The 21,460-nt window shown below is 41.2% G+C and overlaps 1 protein-coding gene across 1 annotated transcript; it reads right to left on the bottom strand.

Annotated features, from left to right (window-relative positions):
- Nucleotides 1–626: 626 nt before the first annotated feature.
- On the bottom strand, nucleotides 627–20,812 carry LOC117302391 (protein Wnt-4-like). The gene is made up of 7 exons (XM_033786323.1): nucleotides 19,765–20,812; nucleotides 18,672–18,786; nucleotides 12,113–12,239; nucleotides 4,819–4,989; nucleotides 4,010–4,113; nucleotides 2,315–2,491; nucleotides 627–1,594 (listed from the first exon to the last, which is right to left on the bottom strand). Exons 1-7 carry the CDS (start codon nucleotides 19,848–19,850, stop codon nucleotides 1,304–1,306), a joined length of 1,071 nt encoding a protein of 356 aa, XP_033642214.1. The 5' UTR covers nucleotides 19,851–20,812; the 3' UTR covers nucleotides 627–1,303.
- Nucleotides 20,813–21,460: the final 648 nt, after the last annotated feature.

Raw genomic sequence — 21,460 nt, 5'->3', positions numbered from 1 at the left:
ACAATACAAATATTTCAAGTAATAAAGAAAAAAACTTAGAAGTATACAGAAAAAAGTCAGGCGAAAAAAAAAACTTTACAGGTTTGTGATTAAATGTATAAAATATGGACAGTTTATTTTACAATTTGTACAAGACGGTTAGAAGACAATAAAGGGCCTTACCAATAGACCTTTATCACGGTGTGGCCATCTTGATTTTACTCCATTTAAACTCATTGTAACAAAACTGAGGCTGGACGAAATAATAGTATGGTGCCATGTTTGCGCAATGAATGTTAGCATCCATTTATACTGTTATGGTTAACAGGGAACATGGGGATGGTGACAGCGTGATAAAGGTATATTAGTGTGCATCAAACCAGTGACTGGGTATTAAAGACGAACGTGCAGGAATGAGATTACTTTTTATTCAATCCACGAATAAACGTTGAGGGCGGCAGATATTCCCAATGAGGTTTGAGGAGTTGGACCAAAACCCATTCCCGACCCTGACCTCTAATTAGTCTTTTTGAGATATAATGGCCAAAGACCTTTATCATGGTGCAGTCATCTTGAATTTTTCCCATTGATATCAATGGAACCAAACCGAGGCTGGAAGAACAATAGTCTGGTTCCTATTTGCAATTGTTTTCTTTTTTACATTCATTATTGTTATCCGATACAAGGAACATGACCAAGATGGAGACAGCATGATAAAGGCATATTGGAGTGAACTGTGTTGGGTGTATACTGTCAGATTTATCCACCCATACCTCAAAACGGCTAATAAGCCGAAGCCTTGGCAAAAGGGTTTTGTTGTGGCACTCGGCAAAACTTCAAGTCAGACAGATGTATTAAAAGGGTTGCGACAAGTAGGGACCAGTTTTTTTTTTGCCGTGTGGTGGCTTCATTCCAAATGCAGCACAACCCAATGTCTAGTCAGGCTTAATCGTCAAAATTGTCGAAGAGTCTCATTTCACACCTCTGATTATAATTATATCCGTACAACTAACAGCGCGCCCTCTGTCGTTGAGTTAAGTATAATATTTATCGATGAACACAAGTGACAGCAAAGAGGGTAAAGTTGCACTTTTTTGTTTTGCATGCGAGTTTTATCAGTATTAAACGACAAGCTATTTGACGAGCCTCGACTCGAATATTTTGGTGGACACCATTGACCTATGTTGACCCGACTTGAGCCATAGACTTGTCCACAAGTCTGCCTAGTTCCATATACAAGTCACGTTTAGTTTCCATGGGTTCTATAGAGATTGAACCCGTAATTGGCAGGACCCTTTGATGTTGTTATACATTTCTCTCACCATCACTTACAGGTGTGCACATCCACCGTCCGTCGACACGTGTTACATTTGACGTAACAACACCAGTGGAATTTACAGCTACACCTCTCGACAATCACCTCCTCCCTCGTGTTGAAGCCCCGCCCACAACAGAGGAGTTCACATCCGTCGATGCCCTTTGACGTCTTGTTGCAGCGTCGCCCGTGGGTGCCCAGGGACCCCATCTTCAGGTCCTCTTCGCAAAAGTCTGGCGAGGGTACGAGGTAGACAAGATCGGTCTCCGTGTGTGGCTTAAAGTTCTCGTTCACTGGAATCTATGGGCAGAGATAAAGATTAAAGTTTCCAATGTAAGTATCAATGCTCACTACGTTCATCTCTCGACATTATACTGACTTTAAAGGCAGTGGACACTATTGGTAATTACTCAAAATATTTATTAGCATAAAACCTTACTTGGTAACGAGTATTATAGGGAGAGGTTGGTAGTATGAAACATTGTGAGAAACGGCTCCCTCTGAAGTGGAGTAGTTTTCACGAATTTGATTTCGATACCTCAGATTTAGAATTTGAGGTCTCGAAATCAAGCATCTGAAAACACACAACTTCGTATGACAAGGGTGTTTTTTCTTTCATTAATATCTCGCAACTTTGACAACCGATTGAGCTCAAATTTTCACAGGTTTGTTATTTTATACATTATGTTGAAATACACCAAGTGAAGACTGGTCGTTGACAATTACCAACAGTGTTCACTGTCTTTAACAATTTTCATAGCATTTGTTTCTAGTTTTGCATTGTTTAGTTGTCATCTTTTGTTATGGGTCTGCCAATAGAAGAGTGCCACGGACAACTCTCAGCCAATGACTGGTCTTCATTTTACTCAATGCATCTTTTCAACGCAAACATTCAACACATTATTATTAAAAACAGAACCTCTTGGTTCTTAGTTTCCCAGTAAAATGTTTGGTCGCCCCCTCACGAGTCGAACATCGTCTTCGAGGTCGCGCGCACTACTTTAATAGTCAGATACCCACCAGTTGTCGTCTGGAGTCTAGCCTCCTTTGCACAACCTCCGTAGCTCCGTCAAACTTCTCTTTGAGAATGGTGCCAATCTGAACAAAGGGCGGCATTGCTCTCCAACATGTCCGTAGTTCGCACGAGCCGGAGACGCCGTGACACTTGCATTCCACCCGCATGTTGTTCTCGATGGCCTTCAAAAGTAAAAAAAGAAATCATGGAAACATGAATCAGGTTGGCGGAGTGATGTCTGGCCTAGACTTGATTCAAGCTCCGTTCTCGTGCGAGAGGTCCCTATATTATCCGCCGTCAAAATGTACCAATGTGGTCGGGGAGTTTTTCTGATGTTAGGCGATGGGACTGAAAATAAAAGGGCCTCTCACGGGATTGGGACTTGAGTGAAGTCTATATGTCTGGCCTCCTCTTCCACCTATGGGACCCCAGTTCGAATCCCACGGCGGGGGGGTGAACTTAATGTGGAATGGGTTTCAGTCCCTACTTGACTGCGTGGGTTTTCCATGGAATAATTCTCTTACGGGTTTCCTCCAACCGAAATGTCTCGTGTATTAGTTCTTAAAAGAACTAATACACTCAAACGCTATTGTTTTCAAAAGAAAATGGGTAAAACAACACCGCAGTAAGAGGGATGTGCGTCTCCTCAGCGTAGATGCATAAAACCACGAGAGGGCGCCCTGACGCTTTAACGCATCGATAAAAAATTTCATGAATCTATAAAGTGAATACAATAAGGCCGTATCCGAATTGGCAGATACGTTTACAGCCATCGACTTTTGGACGACATAATACTTGATGGCCTCGCCGCAAGATGACGTAGCCGCCGTTATAGCCGCCAATTCGGGTACGGCCTTAATATCACTGACCACTTCCATGTAGATTAGGTTTCGTTAAAATTAGTATTACTAGAAACAAACAAAAATTGTATTTCCTTTGCATTAAGATGCAAACAGGTGACAACGGGTGCAAATTATGTTTTCTGACTGAAAGTGACAACCCTTTTTAGAGGACTAGTTTTTGTGACTAATTCCAGTACCAATATAAATGTACGGTTTCAAGACGTCTTGAAAACTACCGTCGTCTTTATTCTTAGACCGTATTGCCATTTATAACACCACAACCATAAAAACGAACACATTTCGGCAGACACGGGTAAAATGTGAGTCTCTTTTGAGAGACGACCTCGATTCTGGTGGTATCAACTCGAGGAAAAAAAACACGAAATCACTCCATAAAACTGTCGATGATCCCGTTGAACTGTCTAACATTGCATTGTAAAGGACACGTAATTTACGACCCCCGCTGAAACTGTGGGGCACTTTTCACTGAAAGCGGGCTTCGGGGGGAAACAGTAGGCGGTGTTTTCTGACATTATGACGGCATGTTCACCTTGACGATCGCGCCAGATTTTGACGGGGGTTATAAATCGTCAAGTCTTTCAGTAAACTCCTGGATGTGTTGCACCTTCCATGGAGCTATTGAAGGGTCGTTTGTCTGCCACACTTCTAAAATAATGGTGTTCCCCCCCCCCTCCATTCAGGAGAACGCCCACTGTGATGTGATACTCGAGCGAATTCTAAACATGATATCGCCGAAGGGTTGAAACCTCAATGTGCAACCACACCTAAAACTATTTATAACTTTACTCAGTCAGTTGTCCCTGTGGTTTATTACTTGGCGGTTTATTCAATACTTACAAGGCGACCGGCCTCATTATTGTGGAGATTCATCAGTTGCCGTTCGGTTGAAATGCGACCTTTCCTCTCCCTGGCATCCACAAATGTCTTCGAAAACATCATCCCTATAAAACAACCATCGACAACAACCAAATAAGCCATGGACACTTGGTAATTACCCCAAATAACTGTTTTTTGAGCATAACAAGTTTCTTGGTAAAGAGCAATGGAGAGCTGTTGATGGTATAGAACTTTGTGAGAAACTACTCTCTCTGAAGTAACGTATTGTCAAATACAAATTCAAGACACGGCGGACCAGTGGTTAGACTGCATGACTTGCAATCACTAGGTTGGGGGTTCAAATCCTACCAAGCTTATAACCGCTGATTTCACAATGACTATAATGAGTAGTATAGTCTCGTTACTGGATCACAACTTCTTGATGTGTGCCATTCATAATCATAAATGTTGAAGCAATGTTTGTATGAGAGAGATTGGCTGTTAGCTTGGTGCTCATATCCCCTTGTAGGAGTTTGCTGAGAGAGTTCCTTGACGGGAAGATCATCTAAACAAACAAACAAACAGACACAAATATCTGTTTGGTTTTGATACTTTGGGAGATACCATTATCGATACCCTTGCCTACAAGTACAAGCTCTGCTTCTAAAATTGATCCCTCTGCAGTGTCATGTTTTCATCTAGTTCTTGATTTATCTTTGCTCTAAAGTTGACGCATCTTTAAACTGATCGCTCTTGAGTGATAACGTCTGTTACTTGTTGATACTGTGAACAAATAAATGAACTTTGAACCTTGAACTGGCTTGACCTACCGTAGTTAACGTTATCGGAGCAGCCAGACCACGTGAAACCCTCGTCGCTGGTACCCGTCACTGTCCTATCGCAACCGCACTTTTGCAGGTCACCACTGCTACATGACCTCGTGACCTCATACCCAACTCCTGCCGCTGAAATCGAGTGAACAAACGCAGCCTCCCTCGTACCTTTAAGTCATAAACATAAAAAACCTGAATGAACAAGACTGGAAATGATAAATTTCATGTGATTATCCCCGGTGGAGTTATGTTGTGAACTATAAGGTATCGATCACTCAATCAAAACAAAATGGGACAATTTGATTGTTCACAAAATCATATATTGGGGATCGTCTCAAAACATTGTTTGATAAATAACTCATGTGCTACCAAAGTGTTCCTATAATATGCACTGCAGTTGGTTACCTCCAAATTGCCAGTAAAAGTTGCTTCGTGTAACAATTTGGGATAACACTGACTGCCGTTCAGATATTAATTACTTGCATTCTGATAATAATAAATGTATGCAATTTCGCATACTTTGGTTGCATATCCTCTCGCACCTTAGACTTTTATTTGTTGGGGTCGGTTTGGCGTAAAGGAAGTATGCCCTACCCCCCAAAACAATCTCGGTGTAATAACTCTACAAAATTTTCCTCGCCGACCACCTCTAGGATCCCGGTTCGAATCACGCCGGGGCACAACGTGGGGTAACCCCTCATGTGTAGGTTTGCCCTAGAATACTGTATTCTCTGTGGCTTTTCTCCCAAATCTAAAACTGAAACTGTCTTCTTTTTCTTTTCTCCGTTGTGTTATTTACTATAGTAGTAGCCTACAGTTATTATAATTTCGCTTTTCTGATAGTCCTTGGCTTCATAAACAGAAAGAAAAGAAAAGAAAATGGACTCGCTTTCCAAGCACTCCACCTTGACCCCAACATTCAAACCTTCATTGGCACCACTAAAAAAGCTTTCCATATATAGCGAACTGACCGGAAACCAGGCTAGCATAGTAATACCATGGTAATATCATAGAGAAAGGACCTCTATGGTAATACAAGTACCCCCTAGTTACTTTAATTTGTATGAATTACGATATAGTGTGGAACACGTAGCCCGCATTTTCACAGGCGCCATTTTAATGGCTCTGCTAATGTCTCTTTGTTATGAAATACTCTCTGTGCAATAACTCTAATTCCCACGATTATTGCAAAGGATCGTGTTCCAATTCCACTGTGTAGCCTTTCCTTAAGGTGACTGCGGCCTCTTTAAGATATTCCCAAACGCACGAAACAAGACTAGCAAGAAAGCAAGCCTGGCATCCACTAATACGTGCACCGCGACCACCAATACACGCCTTGAATAAAGGCTATTTCGATACTCTGGTTATTGCATGTTACCATCCGACTAATTGCATCAATGAAATATAGCCCCCATGTAGTCGGGCGGGCGGCCGGGCGACCAACATAATTTGCCGCCAAATATTAAGGGCGAAAGCGCGCCATCTCTAGTGTTGCGTGATACTAAACACACACTATAAAGTATTTTTGTAATAATATAAAGCCCGGTTCATACTTCCTGTGAATGCTTCGTGCGATGCGAATTTCATTGCGTCACAAAGGGAAAGGGTTATGGTGCGGCGCCTTTTGGAGTATTTTCAATTATCAAACCAGATAAAAATGGCGACCATGAAATTCCAAAACTCTAGAAAACGTGACCAATTGCCGCTGTAAAAAAGGTTTATCATCTGATTTATTCCCACACTTCGCAACGAGTAAACAATTTTATTCTCAATTTATTGAATCCGCAACTCACGGGGTCATCACTTATCAGCTACATTTCCAAAATGGCCGCCGTGGCCATGGCGACGTGTATCAATCGTCCCAAGGAGAGACGACTTAAGTGCGGGTTCACCGCTCGTTTGTTTTTATACAACGCCCTCAGGCGTCAACAAATAAACAAGGGGGACGAGTTTGCGAGGATGGACGACGTGCGTAATACAGCCATAAATATGTCAAGTCGGACATTGTTTGGTAGTGAACTCAAGACCACACTGAAGTCAAGTTCGAATCGGAACTAAATCAATGTAGGCATGTGTGAGTTTTAAATGGGTCCAAGCATTTGTAGCATCTATCATGTATGATTTATATCCAATCTACTGACCCCTTTATCAAGCTGAGATGAAAGAATGTTACCCTAATCTTGTCCATGAAAGAAATGTGGATGAAAATAAACAACGTTCAAAGACTTTTCCTGAAAAGGTGACTTGTAACTTTGAGGGCCCAACTGAAGGGCAGTTTGCCAAAAATCGAACCAAAATTTTAAGGCAAGCTTTTCATGCCGCTTTGCCGTGCCGAACAATTAATGTCATTACTCCAAGCTGCAACACAAACTTGTTGTTCAACTATGAGAATGTCCCTCTTTGGGTAATATTCGTCAAATTTCAAGCCCACACGTAAGAGCAAATGACAGGGCGGGGAGCCGATTGGAGCAGCTTAACCCCTGCCCCCTAAAGTTAACTCGGGCGACAGCCAACCAGGAGACGGCAATAGCCCCTCAAGCGACGGCGCATGCGCCTTCAGGTCCGGCCGCATGACCCACGGGGGCACCATTAACAGTAGTATTTTGGCACAAGTTGCAGATTCGAGTGGGAGAGGGGGGGGGGGGGCTAAACAGAGGAATGAATATGAAACTATGATGAGAAATACTGAGAAATTGATTGGTTTAGTTATTGACGAAGTTAACAGACTGTGGCTGTGGGTGACAAGTATGGGATGTCAAGCGACGGGGCGTCTCATTCGTAGTGAAAGGTTATTCCGGGTTGATCAGGGTGTAATAGAAATAAAATATTATTTAGAGAGAGAAACCGCCAGAAAACAGCCAGAAGGCACAACCTTGACGGAGTGTCTTGTATCATTGGAAGAGTAACAACAAAAAAAACTCCTCAAGATGTCATTACGATTGATAAAAGGAAACAGCTACCTTTAAAGGGAACATCTGGAGAGGGAGGGGGAAATCAGTTTGGACACTATTTAAAAATACTCAAAATAATTGTTAGCATAAAAACTAGCTTGGTTCCGAGTAATGGGGTGGTGTTGGTAGTATACAAATATTGACTGCTTCGAGTGCTATGGTTAAAACTATGACTCCCGAGGTGATCCCCGGAGCGTTCTATTTTCCCGAGGCGAAGCCGAGGGAAAATAGAACGCTACGGTGATCACCGAGGGAGTCATAGTTTTTAACCATTGCACGAGTAAAAGCAGTCAATATTTGTTTTATAACACCCCAAACATTTCTAAATACTGTACTATTATTATTAAGTTACAGACCTGAATGCTACAATCCACGGACGACGCGAATACAGATTGCAAACACTTTTACTGTGCTGCATGTAGTGTCGTGCAATCCGAAATGGTTACAGACTATTAATTTATCATCCTCGTACACGCAACGGACGTCTGGGTACTGCACGCCGTGTGCTAGTCTTCGGACTAGCGCATGGCAAACCGACGCACTATCACACGGCCGCCGTCTAGCAAAACTAAGACATGTCATGTGACGCGCTCTAAACCAATGAGCAGGCAGAATACTTGCAAGAGGTGTTATAATTTAAAATATTGTGAGAAACGGCTCTCTCTGGAAGTAATGCAGTTTTTGAGAAAGGGGTAATTTCTCGCTCGTAAAATAAAAGACTATTTAATTGGGCATCTGAATGAAAGCACCAAAATTTGTGCAACATTGGTGTTTTTTCTTTCATTATTCCCTTTTGCAACTTCGATGACCAATAAGCTATTTGATCGTGATTTTTGGTGGTTATTTTAAAATAAGCCTCGTACATCCATTAGGTCTGCCGGCATTGTGTAGGGTGTACTTCCCTTTAATCAAGAAAGCACTTAGGTCTTACAAAAATAAAACTTCTGAAAATGAAGACATTTTGACGCTGTCGGTATTATGTACCTCTTACCACGTCACACACGTCATAAATGTGAAATATGTTCACAAAAACAGCGTGTTTTCTAACGAAATTACGAGTAAGTTGTAACGAAAAACGACAGCGAGCAGAGCATGAACATTCGTCCGACACCGCTGAGCGTATTACGGTACAAACATGCTCCCTGCGTGGAATCACACCACCACCCCGGCCATTTTCAGCAACTGTATCGAGTTCTGACGGATCACCCACGGAGTGGAAAAAATAGCAAGTTCCCTCCCAGAGCAAAACAAGACCAGGGTATGCCTGGATCGCCAAGTACCGTGTTAGCTTCCAACGGCGAGGCAAATTCACTCGAAGGAAATATTATCCAGAGAGCGGCTAATATGCTCTGTCTCAAACGACGACAAACAATTTTGGTGGGGTCGCCGGCGTTAAACTGCGCACAAAGGCGAGCTAATCGGTCGCCTGCCGTGATGGGAACTTGCACAACATCTTAATACCACTGCTCAGACGGTTTTTTTTTGCGAACTCAAAAACAAAACAAAATGGCGACCGCGGAATGTTTTGAGGGACTTCTTAAGGAAAAAGGAGAGAAATACCAGTGTGTCAAGTTTGTTAACGGTTTCAGTGCCTCTTTTGTTAAGCAAGACAAAGATGATTGATAATTACCAAGTTGAACATCTGACATTTTGAAAACGGTAATCATTTTACGTGTGAAAACCTTTCAATCACTGTAAACAAGTAGCGTGGATAAACGATTACAATACAATAGATGTTATTGAACTTGTCACTGTGTAGCCCAAAGTCTGCCTGTATAAAATGACACTGTCATTTTTAACCCTTTATTTCAAAAACTGTTTCCTCTCTTCAGAATTGTCAATCAAAACTTATTTCAGCAGATCATTAAAAACAATACACTTGCATTCATGCCTTCCGGTGTTCCAATTCTCAGGTGGCCGATGTGTCAGAACGTATTGCAACATTTTGCGGCCTGAAATGCCCTAAACAGGACCCGTTCCTCCAACGATAAATTAACTTTAATTTCAAACTATGCGGCGGTAGTGACCGGACGGAAGCCAGGAGGATGCGTGAATGGACATCAAGGTTGTACCGTCGAGAGCGTTGATCGACGGGCGACGTCTCGGGACCGGTTCGGTCTGTCAAATCACAAGACGTGTACTCTGTTATGAATTGTCTCGTTCCCTGCTGCAGGGAATTCCACAACTTTACGTTTTTCTTTTGCAATTTAAAGGAGGTGTACCGGTATACCTTGGTCAAAGATTGTGAAATTCAAACGAACAACATTGTCTATTAAAAAAAAATTGGGTTGACCAAAAACATGACATGCTCTGAACAAAAAAATCAATTTGAGGTGAGAGTTACAGATGAGAAGTAACAGCTGCTGCAAAGCATGTAAATGGAAACTTTTTAAAAGGTTGTTTCTTGAAACACAATTACTTGAAACGTCGACACGCCACTTTGAGATTTAAGTCCCCAAAACAAGGTGGCTTAAAATATATAATGCTAAAACCTAAGAACTCCACTTTAAAGTCATTGGACACCGTTGGTAAATTGTCAACGACCAGTATTCTCACTTGTGTATCTCAACAACGCATAAAATAACAACTCTGTGAAAATTTTGGCTCAATAAATTGGTCATTGAAGTTGCAAGAAAATATTGAAAGAAAAAACACCTTGTTGCACAAATTTATGTGCTTCCAGATGCCTAAAAGGCTACATGAAGCCTTCAATAGCCATCTGAAAGCACACAATAAAATTGTTCAACAATGGTGTTTTTTTCTTTCAGTATTTTTTTGCAACTTTGATGACCAATCCAAGCAAACTTGACATACTGCACAAACACCAGAAATCAAAATTGCTTTTAACGCCCGATGGTTTTTCAATTAAAGGAGCCGTTTTAAGGGCTCAGGAATTCCACACAGCGGCAAGGAACCCGAGTGTCTTAATTTTCAAATCAGGTCTGGGCCGCAAGTTGATTATGAACTTCCCTGACGGATTGTAAAGTAATCAGAGACACCACAAACCACTTTGAACCCCTGAAGCTACTTGAGACTTCTTACAACACTGGGTCCAGAAAAAAAGGGAAAAGAAATCCCAGTTTAAAGTATCATTTTCAATACTGCTTCTGTTATGAAACGAGGGTACACAGTGGCTGAGGGCAATACCGTATTATATCAATTCAGTTGGATGGGTGGTCTACCGGTAATGCAGTAGTTTATAGCCACTACATGGAGGTTTGACAGTTTCACAAAACTCAATTTTCTTCCCGTAAACTTGGAATTTTGTATTTGCTGGTGTAGACTGGAGGGAAATGATTGACATTATTGCCGACTTCTTCAGTCCAACTGCCATTTCTGATCGTCTTTTGAGAACTTTTATTATGAGACATGATATTGTTTATAGGTGTGGGATTAATTGTTTTTCCAACAAATTAACGATCAGGCATTAACACTAGAAATGGGTGCGGTCGAATTTACTGTGTGATCATTTTTTTTTCTTCACTTTTTGCAAAAACGAATTGGAGGGAGTCTGCGTATGTTCTGGTTTCACAATTACATTTCGTGTCAGTGAGTCAGGGCTCCAGACATGCCGTGTGGGGCGGGGTCAGCCTCGGCGAGATCGATCACCTCAGGAAACGAGGTTAGAGCGGGGTGGTATTGAAACGTTGGTTTGTGGCTGATTCAAATAAGGCTGGTGTCACAAAGACTAATTATCCAGTCACGTGATTGTTCTCACTGTTGATCTAAAATGTGTTTATGTGTTTACGCATGGGGTGTGGTGTCCACAATGAACCATGCGAAGTTCATGTGATATTCAACACTAGACTGGTGCTCTTCATATAGCAGCCTTGCAGTTGATATGTGTGCATTGTAGACCATCAAGCCGGTCTGGGGACGGTTCCGCTATGGCTATGATTGATATTCTGTTAGGAATTTTAGCCACGATGTTTTTCTCATGAGAGTCCCTTGTACCCGCTAACCCCCTGGAATGGTGACACTGGTCGACCAATGCATAGATGAAGGAATTACCAAGGCATGTTTGGGAAATTTAATGGGGTGCCGATATCGAACAACCGTGGGAACTAGGTTGGGAATCAAAAAAGAAATAATTGATGCTTTAGTGCTTTTGAAAATCAGTGTTCTTACTAAAAGGTGCACCCCCTATAAATAAGCAAAAAATAAACAAATAAATAAATAAATAAATAATTACACACAATGGGAACGAGGTTGTAAATTCAACTTCCTACAATAGACTGGCACTCCACAAGTGAGACATTACTCACACCCAGATCTACTAATTGGTCGTCCGTTGACCAGACACGTCTGGATACAATTAAAAAGGGTGGTGCAGTGCTTACCATTGTCAAGGACGTGCCCAAAGATGGGAAATGAGTCGACTGTGGTGCAATTCCAGCGTCTGTTGCCGAATTGCTGCTGGCACTCAGCGATGGCTCGGTAGGCTCCTGTGCTAACGCTGTCCATAACCTATAATTACAATAATAACAGGGGATTCATTCATGACAGTGAGTTTCTTAAAATTGCTTAAAGGCACTGGACACTATCGGTTATTACTCAAATTAATTGATAGCATAAAAACTCACTTGGTATCGAGCAATGGAGAGCTGTTGATGATAGTATAAAACAGTGCATAGTTATCACGCAACTTCGACGACCGATTGAGCTCAAATTTTCACAGGTTTGTTATTTTATGCATTAATGTTGAGATACACCAACTGTGAAGAGTAGCCTTTAACAATTACCAACAGTGTCCACTGTCTTTAAAGGATGTGGGTCCTTTTTAAACACAAAACATGATGTCAACATATTTACATTTTCAAACTTACTCAGTTTGAAGATAATGATAGTAGAAAGCTTCCCTTAAAATATTTCTTGCTGAGGTGCTGTAGTTTTTGAGAAATGAGTCAGACAATATCACGAAGGGCTAAAAAGGGCTTCAGACCCGAAGTTTCAAAGTTAACTTAGGACTAAACTTAAGCCTAACTTAGGACTATGCCTTAAGCTTTTAATAACTCCTAAAGCTTAGACTAAGATAAGATAAGATAAGATAAGATAGGAACTTTATTATCCCACACTGGGGAAATTAACAAGTCCTAAATTATGACTTTCTCTGTGAAATCGACCACTGACACACCACCTCATCGTTTAGTGGTCGGTGATGAAGGAAAAAAGGATGGTCACGGGGGTGGGAACAACTCCCTGTCCAAACACCTCTTACCAAATCAATATAATTACATTTCAAGGAATGCTGTTTTGAAAGAGTCGCATGTTTCAATCATAAACGTAGCCTATACTCCGTGACATAATGCAGATTTCAGGAAGACATTATTACCACATGGCAACATGTATACGTCAGTAGTCTGGTAACTATAAAAGTCAGCCGCATGGAAACTTGCAAGTCACTGCCCTTTCCAATATCTCGAAGTCATTATCGTTTGACTGAAGAGTACACGCGCACTTTGTTGATCTTTAAAAACTCGTCAGGAAAAGGGCGCGAAAGGAGGATCTTTACTTTTTGAGGTCGCGACCTTTCAGTGAAGGGCTTAACACGGATGCCAAGGGGGCCAGCCATGGTCTCTGTTGTCCCTGGTCTTGGCCTTGTTGCCCTGGTCTTGGTCTTGATGCCCATTCAAGGCAGTTTCCCATAGACTATAATAAGATTATATAATGGAAGCCCGGAGTGTGGACATGATATACTTCACGGAGGCAACGAGGCGATTGCCTCCATGCCCCTTGGCCATTGCATTGGAGCCCTTGAAATGCCCCTGTAGAGCTCTACAATTTCCTCATAGGGTGCCATTCCAAGGAGAAAATGCCTTGGTGCCCTTGCCCTATCACAAAAGGAAGTACACAGGCCCGGGGTGGATTTCACAAAGGTAGTCCTAACTTAGGACTAGTCCTTGGCAATGCTAAGAGATAGGACCAGTCCCAAGTTAGGATGAGTTACTGGTCCTAACTTAGGACCGGTCCTATCTTTTAGCATTGCCTAGGACTAATCCTAAGTTAGGACTACCTTTGTGAGATCCACCCCTGGGAATGTGCGTGATTTATGCCAAGTTAAAAGTTACATCAACATATCAACTCGACAGTGTGGGATTCGCCGGTCGGACGTTTAACAAAATGTAGGTCGTATAACAACATCTGCACTTCTTGTCTCGATCCCAAACGTTCACAGCACTATATCAAAACGACTCCCGTGAACCACCTTTGGGAGAAAGTCAGTCATCAATAAAAATACATTATATTAATCACACTTCCTCTAGCGATGAGAACAGTTCAAAAATGTATTCCCTATGAGCATTGGGAGAGTATTCTGCCAACAGTGCCAGCAACGTTTGTGACTTAAAGGCACCGGACACCTTTTGGTAATTATTGTCAAAGACCAGTATTCTAACTTGGTGTATCCCAGCAATTGCATAAAATAACAACTATGTGGAAAATTTTTACTCCGTTGGTTGTCGAAGTTGCAATGAGAATAACGAAAGGCAAAAAAACCTTGTTGCACAAATTTGTGTACTTTCAGATGCCTAATAAAGGTCTTAAGTGTTTTATTATTTGGGTGAGAAACTACCTCTTTCTTAAAAACTACGTTACTTCAGAGGGTGTCGTTGGTCACTAAATGTTTTATACATATCGACAGCTCTCCATTGCTCAACCAAGTAAGTTTTTATGCTAACAATTATTTTTGAGTAATAACCAATAGTGTGCCTTTAACGGACTCGCACGAAGGTAGTAGAGTGTAAAAACGGTGGGAGGATATATTCCCCCCATGTGGATTGATGGTCTAGTCGAATCCCTATGTCTAATAATTCATCTTCTGCCTTTCAATTTGGCAATTGAACTTCTTTAAAGGGGGGAAATCCTTAACAATTTTGTTCAGACGTCGACAAAATTAGAATGATGATACAAATCTGTTACTCGATTGATGTAATTTTTTGAGAGGGGTAAACCTTAAAGGCACTTAACACTTTTGGTAATTACTTAAAGATGCAATGTCAGATTTTTGGCCCCAAACATTAAACAATAGACTTTTTTGAGTGAATGGTGTTTCAAAGAGTATCACCCGCTCTAACGAAAACAAGTTTAACTTTTACTTTTAATGGTCAGCAGCCATGACACAAATTTAAAACGTTTCTTATAAAACACATAAGAATTGGTCACGTGATATATTGTCGGGATTCTGAGCACTTTATTTCACTGCTACAAATAATTGGCGGACTTTTTCGAGCAATGGCTCAAATGAAAGCTTGTAACTTTCTCGACCCCCATCAAAAACACCTATTGAATTTTAAATCAAAATGTTTGGTCAAATCGGCCAAAAATCTGACATAGCATCTTTAACATAATGTTTAGCATAACAAACTGACTTAGTAACGAGCTATGAAGATCCGTTGATAGCATAAACCATTGTGGGAAATGTTGTTTGTGAGAAAAAGGGTATAAGTTCTCACTCAAACAATGAAAGACAAGCTTGAAGCCGTTTTTCAGGCATCTGAAAGCAGTGTTTTTTTTTCATTCATTATTCTCTTGCTATTTTGATGACCACTTGAGTCCGATTTTTCACAGATTTGTAATTGTATGCATTTGTTGGTTTTGTACAGAACAGTTTTTTTGTTTGGAATTTAGAAAAAAAAATGACTGACGCGATTTCGTTTGACTTGAAAAGCACATGCAGGGATAAACAGTCCGTTTTGTTCCTCTTGCTTCTCATTGGATAGACCTATGGTTTATTTTACTAAAAGCAAATGAAAGACAAGATGCAAATATTGACCCCTGACCTCTCAATGAGAGTGATGTGTGGTGGTGAGGAGGGGGGGGGTCACCTGTCGGACACTAAAGATGGGTGATCGATAGAGTGGATGATAGGGAATACTCTGATCGACTGACTCTGTGATTGATTGGGTGCTTGATTGATTGATCCAAATAATGTCAGTCTCAAGATATTCACGGCTAGGAAAAACTGTCGGTTGTGGTTGTGCAATGGCTGACATTGGGCTAATTTGCATACTCGGCACGCGCGCGTTAGCCGTGGATTGAACAGGGTGCGTTTTGGCGGCTGTAACCAATATCTGTGTCGGTCATTGGCAAGTGATTAACCAATGGCCATTTTAACCGAAACATATTGGTTAGTAGTGAACTTGTTAAGTTGCCAACGAGACCAGCCTGCACAATTCATGACTAACGCATACGTACTCCTATATGAGGATAAGCTAACGTCAAAGACAATTTTGATGATTTGTCTTTGAAGACTTTGGCCAACTTTTTTTTTTTTTTTTTTTTGAACGGGCCCTTTTTAATTCAAATTTTAATAAAAGCAGAGCTCAGATACGTAATTAGGAAATCTGGTTACTCAGGATGCTCAGCTTTATATTAATTAAGCAGTTATAAATTATTTATGTCCGCAGTTAGCCCGTTTCCAAAACAAATCTTCCATCTTGATTAAAATTGAGTTGTGTTAAATGGTGGTTAATTGCCTGAATCAAATAGTTGATTGATCAGGAATTAGAAATGTAAGGCAATCTTGTGTGCTGAAAAAAATTAGACCGTTAGCTCGTTAAACCGCGTTTTTAAATTGAGATCATTAATCGTGGACAGCTGACCGTTCGGGTCGGCTACGATACGAGTCACCAAGGGGATACCAGTGGTTTTATTTTAAAAAAGTGAAAATTATGATGAATTTGTCGGCTAATTTAGGAGGAAATTGTTAACTAATAAATCTTTTCTCTGGTTCTGCTTCTGTTATGGACAACACTCGGTAATTACTCCAACTACCATACAACAATGAAGGAACTTGTAGAATAGAACCTTGTGGGAAACGGCTCCCTGTGAAGTAAAACATAGTTTTTGAGAAAAGGGTAATTTCTCACTCAAATTTATTAAAATACTTCATCTGAAAGCACACGTCAAATTTGCGCAACAAGGGTGGTTTTTTCGTTAATAATTCACTTGCAACTTCGATGACCAATTGAGTCCAAATTGTCACAGGTTTAATATTTTATGCCTTTGTTGGGAAACACCAAGTGATAATACTGGCCTTTGAAAATTACCAAAGGTGTCCAAAACTGCGTGTCTTGAACGTATTAACAGAATTAATTTCAATTTTCATTCGCAAGATTTATTGTTGCAGTTTACTGCGACTTCAACTTTAAAATTTCACAAAGGCCGGTCACCGTGCGAAACTGTATTGCAATCTACCTCCTGCGGATTCCAAATCATCAAATAACCACGGAGGTCGAATTAGTGTACTGGCTATTGTTTCCCCCAGACACCCCCCCCCCCCCCCCCACCCCCCCAAAAAAAAAAAAATAAATAAATAAATAAATAAATAAATAAAAATGAATAAACAAAAAGAAATAAATAAATAAATACAAATAAAAAAACAAAAAAACATAAACTTGCAATCGAAACCTTATACTATTGACTGTTTCTCTTGTGTTTGTACTCTAACCTTTTGGCAACAGCCCCTTTGTTGTTGTACACTCTCTCCGTGTTCCAACTGGAGTTTGAACCATCTGAGGACCATAGTGTCCACTCTTGATAGGCCTATCCGGTTTGATCGTCAACAATCATGCTGTCGTGTTTTGTGGGTCGCCTCTTGCTTGACGGTTATGGTATCTGTCTATTGTCGTTTTTTCTGTCGTCGAGTCGTGTATGAGGGTTGTCACTCTCTTGTCAACGGTTTTGGTTGTTGTCTGCTGTCGTGTTTTTGGTTTGCCTCTTGTTGACGGTTATGGTATCTGTCTATTGTCGTGTTGTCTTTCGTCGAGTCGTGTAGTAGGAGGGTTGTCACTCTCTTGTCGACGGTTTTGGTTTTTGTCGTGTTTTTGGATCATGCCTCTTGTTGACGGTTGTTTCCTGCGATCACCTTAACTTGAGTGTCATTGTTTGTATTATTCTCTTTAAAATACTTTGTTGTAACATGGTGATAGCTCCATAGGTATTTCTTGCTCCAACATTTTGTAGCGAGATTTTTTTTGCTGATAATTCCGGCCTTGGACACCTGATTAAACACTACGAGTCCGTTATCGTGGTAGTGTTAATTACGAATCTTGCCACCAACAAGGTTGTTAAATTCATTCCGTTTTATTACGCTGAATTATTTGTGCATTTTGACCGTTCGCGTTGGTCATCATCGTGTTCCCTGCATACACCAATTGGGGCTACTTGCTCATCGTGACATTAAACGGGACCCGACTATATCCACTTCATGTCTCGGTTTGTTTCCAGTGATTTGATCGCAACAAAAACAAGATGTTTTTTTCCAAGCGCTATACGCGAGTTATTGCTTTAAGAAGAATGTCTACGGAGTAACGATGATCGTTAAATTTCATTCCCTGGTCTGTTGGATTCATAAACATCTTCGGATGGGACATTAGGCCGAAGATCTCTTGTAGGATTGGAAGTGCACGTAAAAGAACCAACAGACAGAAGTACCAGGGTTAACCCCAGTTCTTACACGGGGAAGAGTGGGGGGGTTAACCAACCCTGGTGTTTCTGTTTCACATCGCAAGCACCCTTGTTTATTTACAGGTTTCCCCAAGCTTGTGAGCTACAGTAAATTATGTTCACTTATGATGCATACCTGGTTTCAACAATAGAAGTAGGAATAAACTATAAATAGCTCTGAGAAGAGCCGGTATTATGGTCTCGACGTTTCTCCTGAAGACGAGCAGAGACTGGTCGAAACGTCGAGAACAAGCCGGCTCTTCTCAGAGCCAACACTCCGACAAAACAGATTTACACATGAATGTACCCGCAAGTTGACTTTTTATTTATTAGTTTCTTCCTAGTTATCCACACCATGCAAAGCTTCAACCAATACTTTTATAACAACAAGAAGAGTTTTCGATCAATGGTTGCCTTATACATTGAAAGTGTGATCTTAACTGAATTTTTTACCTCTAGATTTCTCTTGCAAATCTGGACCTGCCTGTTGATAAGTCCGGGGAGATTTTCACATTTGTCTTGAGAGTTTATGCTCGTGATTCCGATGGCTTGAATGTTAAAAATAGCCCTGGAAGAAGATGAGGGAAGAAGACAATAACATTCATTATTTGACATCTGTAAGATTTGCTGCTAGGGTCGTAGTTGTACCCTTCCTTGACTTTCACCTCGAGGACCCCGGTTAGAATCACACAGGGGTAGGTTGGATTTTCAGTCCCTTTACCTGACTGCGTTGGTTTTTCCCAGGAATTTCTCTGAAGCTTTCCCTCTCAACATCTAATACTGAAATGTTATCCCCTTGTCTTCTGTCCATTGTTTCCGTTTTGGATAGTACAGTGATTAAGTTGTCTTTTCTGGGAGTCATTGGCTTCACAACCAGAATAAATGAAATGGAATGAAATTAAATTAACAACACTTCAGGCCAGGTCCAATCACTGCATGCCCGTAAAATATCACTGCAAGGCCTTCAATTATTATTTGGAGGAAACGGAGGCCACTGTTTTCCGTCCACTTGGCCTTGGTGCCCATCCTTCAGTAGTTTCGATTTCCAAATGGAAGTGCCCCTTTGCAGAATGAAAATGGCCTTGCCCTCTCTCAGAGACGAACTCCAGGCATGCTCGGTTTGTAAACCCCAAGCCAAGATGAAATTGCCATCTGGTGGCCAAAACTAGACCGACTTTAAGAAAAACTGTATTGATCTATCAAAAGTTTTTTTTTTTAAATCAATGGAAAAAATCAAGAAAGTAATATTTTTCTCAAATAGTAACGGGCTTCTTCGTTATGTCTCCAGCGAGTTCTGTATTTCTTGGGATTTTAGGCCTAATCCCTCAAACAATCAATGACCATAAAACTTGTAACTTTTGAACCACCATGATTAAACTGTGACTGTCTCAAGAATTGATGAAGTTGAACGTCATTCGAATACTTCACACTGCATTGCAGTGACCGAAACCGATGAGCTTCAATCGGGTGTAGCACTGACAGAGAGGAAAAAACACTGCATTTTGTACAATATCATACAAGTTTACTAAAACAAAAATATACTTACAACCATCTGTATGCGTTCCCACAAACGATCCACGCCTGCAGAAGAACCAGAAACGAGAACAACCTCTGCCGAGAAAGAAACTCCATGTCGAGAGGAGAGGAGAGGATTAAAGATAAAGTCTCGTCGAATCCAAACACAAATCGATCCAACGTACTGATGGTATCCGCCGAGACGAGAGCTCTAGTCACCCACTCAAAGTCTAAGACTAAAAGAGGTTGATGTTAGCGAACAAACTTTCTTGAAAATGATTCCTTTTAGTTTTGAAGTTGACACCAGCTCGACGCATCGGTGTCTCTGTGCCGGCTTCTTGAGACCTCAAAAACTAGAGGATACACCTTGAACAGCACGCGATTGTATTTTGTTCGTCTTAAACCCAAAGGAAGCGACACGCGACAGCTCCAGACCTTTCACACTTTGTGAAGATTATAACAGACTTTTATTTATAATCATGGCAGAACTTTTATAATCTTCTGTATTCCTCTTATCGTTGGCGTGGCAATGAGAGTGCAAAGGTCACTGTTGTTTTGACTTAAATGGTTCCTCTATACTACAACAAGAAAAACGATGCTTTGTGGACAACAACAGGTCAACCCTCAAGAAGTGATCCCCAGTGCAAACCGATTGATTGTTGGGCTACACCAAAATGAAAAAAAAGAATCTTCCGGGGCGCAAATTAATTCCAAGAAGAGCTGACTATGTGCCCCGAGGATGTTGCAGCCTGACTCAGCTTCTGAGTGATTGACGACTTTTAGATGGTCTCCAAAAAAAAAAAAAAATTGTATCAATTCCAGGATGTCATGAAAGTTATTAATCCCAGCTACAGATACTCTCTGCCGTGCCGTTCTCTGTTATTATTTCCCCGTTTATAAAAACAAAAACGAGTATAAATCCCTCCGCGAGATAAAGAAACAATCTTTCCCCTGTCTTGAAGATGAAGAAGCCAAGACGTTTTACTTTCGATGACGAAGAACGTAGTCTGAGCAGCACACCGCCTCTCTCCAGGTCGTTGCTCAACAATTTGATTTGGGGGAGAGAAAAAAACTTCCCATGCGGCGCTCTCAAGCACGACAGCTGCCGAAGTTTCTCACTCTGGCTCGCGGTGACGACGCTGCTTGGCGAACCAGCCCGTAGTAGTAAAAACTGCGTGTCTGGTGTGTAGTTTCCTTACACACCGTTCAGACAAAAACCTTACGACCGCGGCAGCCCCCCTTGTGCGTTGGTTGAACACTTTTTTTCCTATTTTTTATTACCGGCGTATCAATTCAATTACCTTACCATAAGTCTCATAAATGTCACACACGGACCGCCCCTGTGTAACTTGGGTTGGCCGGGGCTTTCTCTTTACAACCACCCAACGTTTCTCACCTCTTTCCATTTTTTATTTCCTCTTTTATTTTTTGTTGTCGGGAAGAAAAGAAAGCGAGAAAAAAAAGTCCCAAACAATCAACGCAAAAAACAACTCAATAAAAAAAGAAAGGTCCAGCAAAAAGGAGGGTTGATGTCCTGCTCTGGGCACGGCGTTTCTTTCAGCCCCAGCAATTGGTAGAGCCCGTGGCATAAAGAGGCAAGCAAACTCCATTGTTTTCCCTGACAATAGCTGAGTGGAGATCAATCAATGCCGCGGGTGACATGGTTTAAAATGAGAGGGGGTGATCAAGACAGGATGAAAGAAGCCTGCTCCGGGGATAAGGATGAG

The sequence above is a fragment of the Asterias rubens genome, chromosome 18 (genome assembly GCF_902459465.1).
Source record: "Asterias rubens chromosome 18, eAstRub1.3, whole genome shotgun sequence".
Lineage (NCBI taxonomy): Eukaryota > Metazoa > Echinodermata > Asteroidea > Forcipulatida > Asteriidae > Asterias > Asterias rubens.
Note: the sequence above shows the minus strand (reverse complement) of the source record. Positions and strands in the feature narration are given on the sequence as shown.

What these genes read in the sequence shown, in the direction of transcription:
- LOC117302391 (XM_033786323.1), bottom strand. Translation starts at nt 19,850, where the DNA reads ATGGAGTTTCTTTCTCGGCAGAGGTTGTTCTCGTTTCTGGTTCTTCTG. An exon ending in GGGAACGCATACAGATGGTT is followed by an intron (nt 18,787 to 19,764) that starts GTAAGTATATTT and finishes ATCTTCTTCCAG; the next exon opens with GGCTATTTTTAACATTCAAG. An exon ending in TAGACTCCAGACGACAACTG is followed by an intron (nt 1,595 to 2,314) that starts GTGGGTATCTGA and finishes CTCTGCCCATAG; the next exon opens with ATTCCAGTGAACGAGAACTT.